The sequence below is a fragment of the Artibeus jamaicensis genome, unplaced genomic scaffold (genome assembly GCF_021234435.1).
Source record: "Artibeus jamaicensis isolate MK-2021 breed Jamaican fruit bat unplaced genomic scaffold, CSHL_Jam_final contig_464, whole genome shotgun sequence".
Lineage (NCBI taxonomy): Eukaryota > Metazoa > Chordata > Mammalia > Chiroptera > Phyllostomidae > Artibeus > Artibeus jamaicensis.
In genome coordinates, this window is record NW_026521842.1 from 5,697,517 (window position 1) to 5,709,994 (window position 12,478).

General features: G+C 53.8%; 1 protein-coding gene across 1 annotated transcript; it reads right to left on the minus strand.

Annotated features, from left to right (window-relative positions):
* Positions 1 to 4,925: 4,925 nt before the first annotated feature.
* ADAD2 (adenosine deaminase domain containing 2) lies at positions 4,926 to 9,440 on the minus strand. The gene is made up of 10 exons (XM_053666551.1): positions 8,996 to 9,440; positions 7,334 to 7,474; positions 6,944 to 7,054; positions 6,730 to 6,855; positions 6,479 to 6,629; positions 6,227 to 6,394; positions 5,872 to 6,104; positions 5,528 to 5,771; positions 5,118 to 5,238; positions 4,926 to 5,030 (listed from the first exon to the last, which is right to left on the minus strand). Exons 1-10 carry the CDS (start codon positions 9,438 to 9,440, stop codon positions 4,926 to 4,928), a joined length of 1,845 nt encoding a protein of 614 aa, XP_053522526.1.
* Between the last annotated feature and the right edge of the window lie 3,038 nt (positions 9,441 to 12,478).

Consider the following 12,478-nt stretch of genomic DNA (forward strand, 5'->3'; position numbering starts at 1 on the left):
GAAATGCAAAAGCAAATCTCTGTGGAGAAAATGTGCACCAAACTCATTACCACCTTGCCCAGAGCGGGGCCCACATAGGAGGTCTTCTCAGCAGACACCTGCTCTAGCCAATGAAATTGTCTCTTCTCATGATGATCCTGCACAGTTGTTTCATCCTATAAGTGTGTGTACAAGTCACCAGCCTCCGCCCCCAGCCCATTCCCACCTTCAGGGCAGGGCCTGGCACACAGCAGGAGGGGAGCAAATGCCAGCGTCCTCCCTTCCCAGGAAGGTTTCCTTCTCATCTTACCAAGAGCCCCCTGCGTGACAGGTGCCCAGTCAGTCCTAGTCTGGTCCACAGGGAGGCTGGGCCTGCCTCCCAATGAGCTTCTCAGGTGCATACACAAGTGCTCGCCTTTACTTAGCTCCTATGTCTGAGCTAAAAAGCCTGCGATCTTTAGAAAGCAAGTAACCAACCCCAGGCTCACCCCAGGGACCACTGGGATAAGCCAGCAAGAAAATCCAGGGAGTCAGAGGAGAATGCTGGGCATGGGGGAGGCTGTGGGAAGGGGCTGGGTGTCAGTAATGTGACCTGCTGGGCTGCCAGGCCTCTGCAGTGACAGCAGGGAGCGCTGATTTTTTCCCCACGCTTAGTCTTCATTCATTCATCAACAAGTCTTTATAGTGCTATGCACCATTCCAGGCACTGGGGGCTCAGCAGGGAACAAAACAAACAAGGAATAAAGCAGGCTAGGGGGTGGGATTGCCAGAGGGGGTTGCAATTTCGTAAAGAGTGACCTGGAAGACCTTTCTAAGTCATGACATTTGAGTAAATCCTGAACGAGTGAAAGGAGCAAAGCATGTGGATCTCTGGGGCAAATGCTTTGGGGAAGAAGGAACAGCAGGTGCAAAGGTCCTGAGGCAGGAATGTGTTTGAGTCTTCAAACGATGGCCTGAGGTACACTGCCTTTGGAGTAGGGGAACTAATGGAGTGGAGATGAAGACAGGGACCAATAGGAGACGGAGGGCAGGACTCCCTGGTGTAATGACGGACATGCAGACTGTGTGGGGCCCGCTTGTGCTACCCCCCTTCTTGCTGTGTGATGCTCCCTGCATTGCCCAGTCCTGCCTCAAGGGGTAGAGCATGTCGATCCTCCCAGTTCTGTGTGGGAGAGACCACCAACCACTGCCAATATCATCCCACCTGCATCCTTTTAGTAATAGAGCCCCCCCCCAATTGTAGCTAGATACCCAGTTCTCAGCCACTGCTGCAGCTAGGCATGGTGTGTAACAAAGTTTGGTCTGATGGGCGTGTGAGCAGGGAGAGGTGGGGAAGCTCTGGGGCATGTCCTTCAAGAGGAAGCCACCTTCTCCTGACGTGAGGATGGTGGACAATCATCTAAGGACTGGTCACCTCTGGACTAGTGTGAAGAATGAGCTCTGACGAAAGCCAGAGCATGTGACTCTGTCACAGCAGCTTAGCATGTACCCAAGGTTTCTTAAAACTGTCATTCCACCACTGAATCATGGGAGCAGAGTGACAACGAACAGAGCAGTCCCTTTCTCTCGACTCTCACTAAGTTTCCTCTAGGTCTTACCGACTGCTTCCACAGGGCAGAGGAAAAAAGAGCCACAATAAAATGGAAATTTTCAGAATGTCCCCTAAAACCGTATTTTAGAACAGGGTCATTCTGTTCTCCCTCTAACCCCCTCCAGTAAAGAGGAAACCCTGTAAATCACGAATTTCCCACCCAGTGCGTGTCTGCCAGGCCTCTCCTGTGCGGCAGACCCCACAGGAGGGAAAGGAGACCCACCGACACTGGAACTGCTTCTGGGAGCTGGGAGTGGGTGGGACTGATGGCAGTCACTGACCGAAGACTGCCAACGGCGGGAAACAGTGCTCCGCCCACCGGCCGTCTCATCTGTTCCTAACACTGCGCCATTGTGACCGACTCACATTTGCTGAATGGGAAACTGGGCTTGGAAAGGCGAAGTGGCCCCTGGGGCAGCTGGGTCCACAATTCTGTTCAGCGCTGAAGGCCACACACAGCGGAGGAACAGCATGGTGCAAGGGGGAGCCCAGGGCCCCCGGAGAGATCCCCAGAGCTCAGGGCTGCAGGGAACCCAACAGCAACCAAACAGGCTTCCTGGTGGAAGCAGCATTTGAGTTGTGCCCAGCTAGATCACATGCCCTCCTGATTTAAGCACGCCAGTGTCGGTGCAACTTCCCCCAGAGGGATTCGGCCAAGGAGACATCAGCAGACTCCCCATCTCAAAGGCAGGTTCCTCATCACTGCAGTAACGCTGAGTCAGAGGGCCTGAGCCGGAACTCTGCACAGAGGACTGTCGGGAGGGAGGACTGGACAGGCAGATTTATGCAGCGTGGGCACAAATACTACTTCCCTGGCATATCCAGCAGAGTTTATGTCATTTTGAGTAACTTGTTTACCCAGTGATTATGTGACTAATGAGTATCAAAAGACTCATTGCATAAAACTGCAGTTTTACTGCAGTGGCTGGTATGTTTCTAGACTCAGTTGTAGTCACCAGTGAAGCACAAAAAATAAATCAATTTAAATTATCTTCTGAGGAAAAGTGTGTGTAACAAATGGGCTAATAGGCTTGGGCATTTTAAAAATCCTCTCCATCCCTGAAAAAAATAACCATAAAAATCCATTTCAAAGTTGGCCTTAGAAGTTGTTTAAAAAGAAACGGCAACCTAATAGTAAATAACTGTTTCTCAAACAAAACCAGTGCCTACTGACTTTTGAGACCCTCCCTCCTGGTTCAAACTCCCCGTCCCCCCATCCCGCCCCCAGGCACGTTCCTGAACACCTGTCCTGCTCCTGCCTGGACACCCCTCGCCTGCCCCCCCGCCGGCCACTTTCTCATCCCATGCATCTCCCACCTTCGGTGGCCCTCAGGAAGAGCAGAGGTGAGAACATCAAAGCCAGGAGGGAGGTTAGGAACCATATCACCCAGTTCTTCTTTTATGAAAGGGGTTGGGAATTTCATCCGAGGTCACAGAAGCCAATCCAGCGGCGGCCCAGGCAGTGAGTGGGGCTGAAGGTCTGGGAGGCAGGTGCCTGCACGGGAACTGCCGCCTCCTGGCCCCACGCGCTCTCCTGGAAGCTGCCGGGCTTCCCCTGTGAGGGTCCTCCCCTGTGAACCCTTCCGTGCCTCTCTCCCAGCTTGAGACCCCAGGCGCTCCTTGGAGTTGGCAGCACTGTGTCCGCCTCTGCCTCCCTCCTCACGAGCTCCTCCGCGTGTTGGTCTGCGTGTCTCTGCTTCCAAGGGCCCACCCAAACCCAGTGACCTCATCTTGATTCAATCTGCAAAACCTCATTTCTATGTAGGTCGCTTTTACAGGTTTCAGGTAAACGTGAATCGTGGGAGACACTATTCACCCCAGCACACCTGCAGGGCTCCAGGCCCTACCCACCTGCCGGAACCCAGAGGACCTTAAGTGACGCGCTCACTGACAAGCAGTGCCCATGGCGTCATGGATGAGACATGAGACAAATTCACACGGACTACCGAGTCCTGTGGGGGAAAAGGGCCGGCAAGGCTACTCCCTCAAGGGGAGAGCCTCAAAACAGGCTTGCCACCCACTCAAGGGGAGAGTGGCTTGGAGCGGCAGCTGGGCAACTCTCTCCAAGGGGGAGAGAACGCCCAGACCCTTGCCTAGTTAGGCTTTTATTGGGATTTTTGCACAGGAGTTCAGGTACAGCTTATTAATCATTGTCAAGCAGTAAACAGTAGATCGTATACAAAGAACCATTTGGGTTTCTTCTAAGTCAGGGCCTGTCAGCTAAAAGGCTACAGAACTTTGGGAACATAAACTCTTCTTCTGCCCGGGCCCTCATCATCTAACTAGAAGCATTCTTAAACAAAGCAGGTCTCACAGGGTTTCACTTACTCCCTCTCAGGCCTAATTACTCAGGGAGCCCGCCATTCCCAACATAAGGCTTGCACCACCTTCCCCATCATAGGTTTTTAGGCTTAAGTGGATTAGAGCCAGGAAGCGCTTCTCCCAGAGGACATGGGGACTTGGGCTTCATCACAGCCCCAGGGGAGAGGGTCCATCACTCCTTCTTAGTCGCAGCCCCCCGAGTCCTTCCATGATGGCCTCCCAAGTGATCGAGTCTGGCCTGGGTTGCCCCTCCTCTGAGGGGTCTCACCTGTCTCTGACCATCTGACCACACTTTGGGGGCAGGGAGATGAAGCAGGGGCAGCATCTGCTGCCAGAGACAAGCCTTGTCTTCTCAGTGGCTCGAATTCCGGAGGTCACTCACAGCCTTAGACATGGGAGACAGTTTACAGTTCCTGAAACCAGGCAGGGCGGTCCCCAACACTTCAGGGCAGGGACTGGGGCTGCTGTTGGCCCAGGGCCCTGCCTCCCTTCCTCACTGGGGACTACAGTGCTCACACCATCCAGGCATCCTTCAACATGGGATGCTCACACCCCCAGTGCTTCCTCAACCAGAGACGGGGGGTCCCAGATTAGGCACCTCCCTTCTCTACCACCTGTCTCAGGTCGCGCCCTGGGACAGGAAGCGAGGCTGGAGCCTCCATCACACCTGAAGAGGACTTGCTCCCACGCCGGCTGCCAACAGCCTGGACCCAACACGACAGCCTCAGCCTCCCCTGAACCGTGCGACGCTGCTGTGAGGAGGGGATCCAGCCAACAGCTGGCCAAGGTGGGGCTTCTCTCTCCACAAACAAGAGGGCTCCAGGCTACCCCTCCTCCCCAAACAGCCAAGAACACATAGAAGGACCACAGTTTCTTTATTCAAACCCAGATCTGCAGCAGCCCCCATCCTTCCATCACGTCAGGCAGGCCCCTCCCTCCAATTCCAACTTCACCCCGTGCACCCACCATTCTCCCCCAACCACCTCTCCCCCTTCCCCAGAAACGGCCCTTCTCTACAGGGGTCCAGCTCAGCTCAGTTTCTGAATTTTCCCACCAATGGCTTCGAGGGCCAAGCCCCCAGGCCCTGCTGTTCCAGAAGAAGAGACAGCTGCTGGCGAACCTCCTGGTAGGGCCCAGCCTAGGGTAGGAGACGAGAAGGGGTGAAGAGAGGGTGCCTGCTGGGGGTGCAGGAGAAAGGGGACGGGAGGGGAGGGAAGGAGCTGACCTTGGCCTCCTCGTAGGTCTTCAAAGCCAGGAGGTGGGACTTCCCCAGAGCCTGGGTAGCCTGGCGGAAGGCCTGGAGAAAGGCCGCCTTGCAGAGGCGGGAGGGAGGCCCGAGGCCAGCACTGGAGATGGAGCGAAAGGACACAAAGATCAGAGGAGGGAGAAGGCAGACTGAACTAACACGTCTGCACCACGGCCCCCCGCCAAAGGCCATGACGATCTCAGGGGATGTCATGGGCAGGTCACGGTGTGGGTGACAGAAGCAGTGGCCATGGTCACATAGATGTAAGAGGCAGAGCTGGAACTGGAACCTAGGCTGGGGACTGGATGCACGCTCTTACCCCATGGGCAGGGAGATGGGACCCCTCACCACCAGGCCCCGCCATCGTCCCTCCCACAGGCCCTTCTCACTCGGCTCTCACGCGCCCGGTAGTCACGTCCACAACCTCGACACCAGCGTCCCCCAGGCTCCAGTTGAGGCTCACATCACGGCAGCTGTCGGAGGTGGGGTCTGAAGGAGCCACGGCGGGGCCCGAAAACAGGTGTAGTGTGGTTCGGGCGTAAGGAGGGGGCAGGCATGACCCCAAGGCCCTGTCTAGGTTGGGCCGGGTGTGGATGGCACTGCTTAGCGTGGGGGGGTCGTGGCAGGGGTCAGCTGTGGAAGTGGAAGGAGTAAGACAAGGTCTGAGTCCCCACCCTCTCCTGCAGACCAGCCAGAGCCTGCCTTCCACCCTCGTGCCCCTCAGGGCCCTCACCCAGGACGAGGCTGGTGGCGTAGAGGGGAGGCAAGAAGTGGGCCAACAGGGCGCCGCCCAGCCCCAGCACAGTCCAGCGAGACAGCTTGTCGCTGGCCGAGAGGCAGCCCACGTGGGTGTCCCGGACCGTGGGGGGCACAAAGCACACAGGCTTCAGCTCCCCCTGGATGTGGGCCTGCAGGCGGAAGGGGGCTCCGTGCAGGAGACGGCCCTCTGAGGACGGCGGCGGGAGGCTGCGGAAGCAGGGGAAAGGCAGGACCTTGGACGCCAGAGCCAGAGCCGCTCTCTGAACCCACCTGACACTGTCCTTCCCGATCTGTCACACCAAGGGACCCCACGGGGGCTCCCCACATACTAGATGTCGTGAGCAGCTCCCTTGGGGGTGTTGCTGATGTAGAAGTGTATGAAGATCCGGGGCTTGAGGACAAAGGGGAACCCAGGCCCGGGCTGGGGGGTCAGCACCGACTGCTCCCTGCCCTTGGGGCCACCCTGTGTTGCCAGCAAGAGCTGCCGGTACAAGAATCTAGGAGAGACAGGGAGGGAGCAACTGGGAGGTGCCGCGTCCCGAGCAGGCTGCCACAAAGCACCCACCCAGCCCACCCTTCACCTCAGCAGGGCCCGGCGTGCGACCACCAGGCCGTGGCAGTCATGGAGCTGCCGGCCTGAGAACTCCAGCCAGCCAGCACAGCTGCTGCTGCCTGTGCCCAGTGCCACCAGACTGTAGATCTCTTTGGCATGGCCTCTGGCACCTGGGACCTCTGCAAGGGGAGAAAGCAGACACAGTGGCCTAAGTAAGGCAAGGGACCAACAGGGGCCTTCTGGGGTCGGGGTGTGGGGTGTTGGCAAGGAAACCCCTACCTCTCTCTAGGATGACAGCAGCCACAGTCCCTTTACAGGCCCGGTATGGTGAGGTCTCACTCACCAGGCGGTCAAAGCCAGCACTGACCACAGCTGCACAGCGCTGCTCATGGGTCAGGATGTTCTCTGCATATGAGGAAAGGCAGAGGTGGGAGCCTCACAGGCTGTGCCCCTCCTCTTGCCACAGGTGTAAGGTCAACAGGGGTCCACCTACCTACATTCAGATTGCTGAGTGGAGGCCTGCTGGGGGTCTTTGGGGGCTCTGGAAGAGAGGCAAGGGTGTGGGTCGCCATGGATGCTGCGGTCTGCCCTCCTGTCTTTTGTCCTTCAGGAAACCAAGAGGTTCTATTGTTGAGTGGGGTCACCTTCCAGAAACCAGTTCTGGGATGTCCCTCTAGTAGTCCCTGCCCCAATAATGGGCAGGCTTCAAAGGACAAGCGGGTTGATTAGTGCAAGGGTCAGCCCACACCCCCCTCTCTGGCTCCCTGCAGGCTCGGTCCTAATGCCCAGATGGTTTCTGCAGCAACCCACCCTGCCCACACACATGCACACAGGGCTTCAGCCCCAACTTGGGCTCAGTCACGTGGGTTACCTGGTCCCTTACCTGGGCTCTCCACCTGACTCTGGATGTACTTGAGGGCAGAGAGAGCTGCCTGCTGTTTGGCCTCCTTCTTGCTGTTGGCAGTGCCTGCAGGGCAGGCCACCCCATCCAGTTCTGCCCACACAGAGAAGGGGCAGCAGGGGTCTAGGGAAGGAGGGGGTGTAAAGTGGTACGCTGTACTTCATGTCCATCATGGGACCCCTCTAGGAGGGCCACAGTGGCTGTCCCACCTGAGCCACGGCAGCTCAGCCGTGTTTCCTCCCGCCCTCTGACGCCCGGGACGGCTGGAATGACAGGCACAGAGACCACTGACTCCCACCCTGGGCCCAGCACGTGCCTTGGTGTGCTGGGCTCAGAGAGTCCTCACAAACTCTGAAACAGGACTGTAAGGCCCCCCTTTTACTAAAGGCTACACACAGGGCGGACGGTGTGCCCCGGTGGTGCCAGGACCCAAGTCCACGGCCACGGTGTTCTCAGGATAACGGTGCTGAGCACACAGCACCCTGCCGCCTCTCCACGGACATGCCTCCGCTTCTCTTCTGCATCTGAAAGTTTCCACTACCACACGCTGTCATTTCAGGCGTCACTTACAACGTGAGACCTGAAGACCCTGGAACTGGGATCACTTGGTCAAAGGGCATAAACTTCAGTTCATGGTAGTTGCTGGTACTTGCTGTTCAACTGTCTCCCAAAAGGACTGCCCTTTTGGAAGAGAAGCCCCATGTCAGCACGGCTCGCTGGCACCCAGATTCACCCACTCTAAAAGGGCATCAAGAATGCAGCTGGTAGACACGGAAGGAAGACTGGTATCAAAAAACCAACATGCAGCAGCCAGCACAGTGGGAACTGAATCTGGCCACAATCACCAAAAGCAAACCACAAACAAACAGAACCACGGATGGTGTTAGGGGTGACAGGATGCTCACACCACCTCCAGATGCCACCTTCCCCCACGGCTGATTAAGCACAAAGGGAAAGTAAAGACACCTGCCGAGGGCCCAGTCAGTGCTAGGACAGGCAGATCAAGGGCATCCTGGTGGGATTTACGGCCCACGAGCGCCTGCCGATAACGTGCATCTTGTACCCAAGCCTGAGGAAAGAGACAAACCCCAGTAGAAGGACATTCTACAAAACAACTAGCCCCGACTCCTCAAAAACATTCAACACCCTGAAGGCGAAGACAGACTGAGGAAATGTTTCAGATAAACGAAGAGTAAAAGAGGCATGACAGCTAAATAGGTTGGCTCATGTTGGTTTGGGAAAAAGTGGCCATTATCAGGACAACTGGCAAAATCTGAATGTGAATGGTAATCGGTAATGATATTATGTCGACGTTAAGTTTTCAGATTGTTCAAAAAATCAGTGTAGCTATTCACATATAAATAAATACACAGGGTGGACAGAGAAATATACACAAAGCAAAGGTGGCAGATGTTAAATGAAGAGTTTGGGTGAAGAGTTTATGGGAGTTCTTTCATACCATGAAATTGTCAAAATAAAAATAAATGAATATAAACCATACCTACCCATGTAAACAGTGGACGGGGTACCTTAAGCAGCAGAGGGGCTCTGCCTCAGATCCCATGCTCTGGCCCAGCTCATGGACCCCCTCGTGGTCTGGGGTTGGCCTGGGACATGCTGCCGTCCAGGGCCACTAGACCTCACCTGCCATCTGGTCCTCTCGGAAGATCAGGGAGACTCCTAGACTGGCCATGTACTGTGTGAGCGAGGCCACGGCCCGGTCCGGCGGCAGATCTTTGAGTTGCATGCCCAGCTGTCTGGCCGCCTCCGGGAAGTCCCCAGCGGGCCCTGTAGGTGGGAGAGCGACCCTCGGGGACCTTCCCATCTGTCCCTCTAAGGCTTCCGGTGCCTGAGCTGTCCCCAGTACTCCAACTCCGGCCCTCACCAAGGGCCCACTGTCCCCCACAGTCGAGGCTAGGGCCTGCCCACCCCCCTCACTGTCCACGCTGGGGACGGGCCGAGGCTGCCTGGGACCTTGGCCAGGGCTGTCAGAAGGACGCCTCGGACTAATCTGCAATGAAGCCGCCAGGCGGGGCTTCCTACGGCCACCATCATCGGCCCCTGAGCCTGCGCTGGCCGACGAAGCCATGGCCACACGCAAAAACCAGATAGAACAGGTGCCGATTTCCCGGCGCGTGCCGTTTTACACCAACCACCACCCAGCTACCAAGTGGAGAGCACGTGGTGCAACGTAATGTGCGTGGCGAGATCGGCCCGCCCCTCCCCCCACGTGCCATTGGCCAATGAGAGCCCGTAGAGCTGTGGCAGACAGTGTTTTTGACCAAAGGGACAGCCAGTCTTCTGGACAGCCACCACCTGGCTATGGACAGCGTGGTCACCTGGGCCGCATCCCACTTCCGGGACAGGGGTTGTGGGGCAGGAATGGTATGAGTGAACTCCGCCCTGTGCTGGTCCTGGGGAGGGAGTCTGGGGACCCCAAATCCAGCATCATACCTTGCTGCTGCTCAAGAATTCCCTGAAACCGCAGCCATCCCAGCAGCCTACCGGAGTTACTTAGCTGTGCCTGGAGATCCTCCTCAGGTAAGGGAAGGTGTTCTAAATGGAAGCAGCCCCACAGCACTTTTAGGATCTACATTTTAAAACCATAAACTGGGCCCTGGTTGGCTAGCTCAGTTGCTTAGACCATCAATTTGATACACCAAGGTTGTGGGTTCAATCCCCAGTCAGGGCACATGTGAACAAATAAGTGGAACAATAAGTTTCTCAGTTTCTCTCTCTCTCTCTCTCTCTCTCTCTCTCTCTCTCTCTCTCTCTCTCTCTCTCAAAAATACCATGTAGAAAACCTGTAAACTGTATGCCTTCCTGAAGCCAACCAGAAGTGCTCTCTAGCCAAAACTAAACACTTGGTACCCAGCTGTTTCTCTCCTCAAAAAAAGATTTTGACTTGGCTCATAAAAATACTACGACACAAATCCTTTAAGATGAAAGACGAAGGATAAAGGAGAAATAACAAGAACAAGGTGAAGTTAGAGATGAAGACAATCTACATGTGGCCTGCTATGATATAATATATAAGTGCTTGAAGGGGGCCAAAAATTGGAGTCTTCTAGGGGCCAGAGAATGGGAAAGCAGGGCCAATAACTCAGTCCACAGTCTGTAAGACTTGTCACGTTGTTGCTGCAGATTGCTGCCTTTGGGTCTGATGGTGCTAACCAGGAAGATCGCCATGTGGATGCTGAGGCATATGAGAAAGAGTTGATGGGACCAGGAATGTGTTACTTGGGAAGAGCAGGGGTGGGGGCAAGGTAGATTCAACCTTCCAAGCATTTCAAGGATTGGCACCAGGGAGAACAATTCTGATTTTAGAGTGTAGTTCAGAGAGGAGAATTGGGCCTAGGAGAAGAATGCCAGCAAAGCAGGTGTTCAAAAATGAAATGATGGCTGTCTGTAACCACAAAGTGATTTGAACAGAGTTTCCAAACCCAGAAACATCACCAACAGGAAGTTGCATGGACAGATAGTGATATATTCATACAATGGACTATTAGTAACAAAGGAAAAAAACCCAAACTACTGTTATATGTACAACATGGGTAAATCTCATAGGCATGTTGTATGAAAAAGCCAGCCTAAAAGAATAACTTCTGCATGATTGTATTTACATTACGTTCTTGAGCTGGCAAAGTTAATCTATGGTAATGACTCAGAATTGTGGTTACTTCTTAAAGCAGGCATTAACTGGGAAGCAGCCCCAGGGACTTTTCTGTAGTAATGGAAATGCTCTCTGTCCTGGGCTAGGTGGTGATTATGTGGGTTTATAATGTATGTCAAAATGCAATGAGCTGTACACTTAAAACCTGTGCACTTTATTGCATGTTTAAATGTATGTAAGTAACAAAAGAAAATATAACAGCTTGTTTAGAAAAAGGAAAGAAGGAGAGAAGGAAGGAATGGACTTGGGCTCCCAGTGCAGAACCTGGACAGGTGTCTCATAAGAGTAGTAAGCAAAATAATGGTCCTTCAGAGATGTCCAGGACCTGATTACCACAGCCTATAAATGTGTTATACCCTGTGATAAAGGGGAATTAAGGTTGCAGGTGGAATTAAGGTTTCTACCCAGCTGAGTTTAGGATAAGGGATTATACTGGATTATCTGAGTAGGTCCGACGTAATCACCGCTGGGGAAGAGGGAGACAGAAGACTCAGAATCAGTGACGGCACCAGGAGAAAGCCTATTGGCCAGTTAAGACTTTGGAAGATGGATGGGGGCTGTGAACCAGGGAATTCAGGTAGCTGTCAGAAGCTGGAAAAGGCAGGAAACAAAAACAGCCTTGACCAGTGTGGCTCAGTGGGTGGGGTGTTGTCCGGCTGAACAAAGGGTCACCAGTTCGATTCCCAGTCGGAGCACATGCCTGGTTTGAGGGTACGGTCCCAATTAGGGTGCCTACAACAGGCAACCAATTGATGTTTCTCTCCCTTTGTTTCTCCCTCCAATCCCCTCTCTCTCGAAATAATTTAATAATATAATGATTTTTTTTTTTTTTTAAAAACTGGATTCTTCCCTGGAGCCTCCAGCAAGAAACACAGCTCCGCCTACACCTTGACTTTAGCCCAGTGAGACACGCTTCAGGCTTCTGACCTGCAGACTGTACAATATTGTGTAGTTTTAAGCCACTAATTTTGTGGTAATTTGTTACAGCAGCAAAAGGAAGCTAATGAAAATGGTCTTTTTTTTTTTTGCATACATATCTGAAAAATGTTGAAAACCTATCTATCCCAAAATTTTTTAGTCACGAGTTTAAATATATTTCTAGTACATTTTCACCAAAACCGTGGAGATGCAGGCTGAGCTTATCCCACTTCTGAAAAATGCTCTCCAAATGACTCCCAGGAGTACTTGGACTTCTGCTTGCAAAGCCTGCTTTGTAGGGTGTTAGGACAATCATTAAGATTCCTACTGAGTGATACAGTGTCTGGCACATAGTAGGTGCTCAGCAAGTGTTTGTTGAATGAATTCATTTAATACTCACAAGAATCATGCGAAATAGGAAGTTAGTTAAGCAGAGGTGGAATTAGAACTCCCTTCAACGGGGCCTTCACAATAGGGACTTAAGTTCCTATTCCTGGCGCCCAGGGAACCGCCTCCACTCCCATTCCCCCTCCACC

Coding starts and splice junctions, on each gene's coding strand:
- ADAD2 (XM_053666551.1), bottom strand. CDS start 9,440: ATGGCTTCGTCGGCCAGCGCAGGCTCAGGGGCCGATGATGGTGGCCGT. Junction 6,856..6,943: donor ACTCAGCAATCTGAATGTAG/GTAGGTGGACCC, acceptor CCTCATATGCAG/AGAACATCCTGACCCATGAG. Junction 6,395..6,478: donor GCACGCCGGGCCCTGCTGAG/GTGAAGGGTGGG, acceptor TGTCTCTCCTAG/ATTCTTGTACCGGCAGCTCT.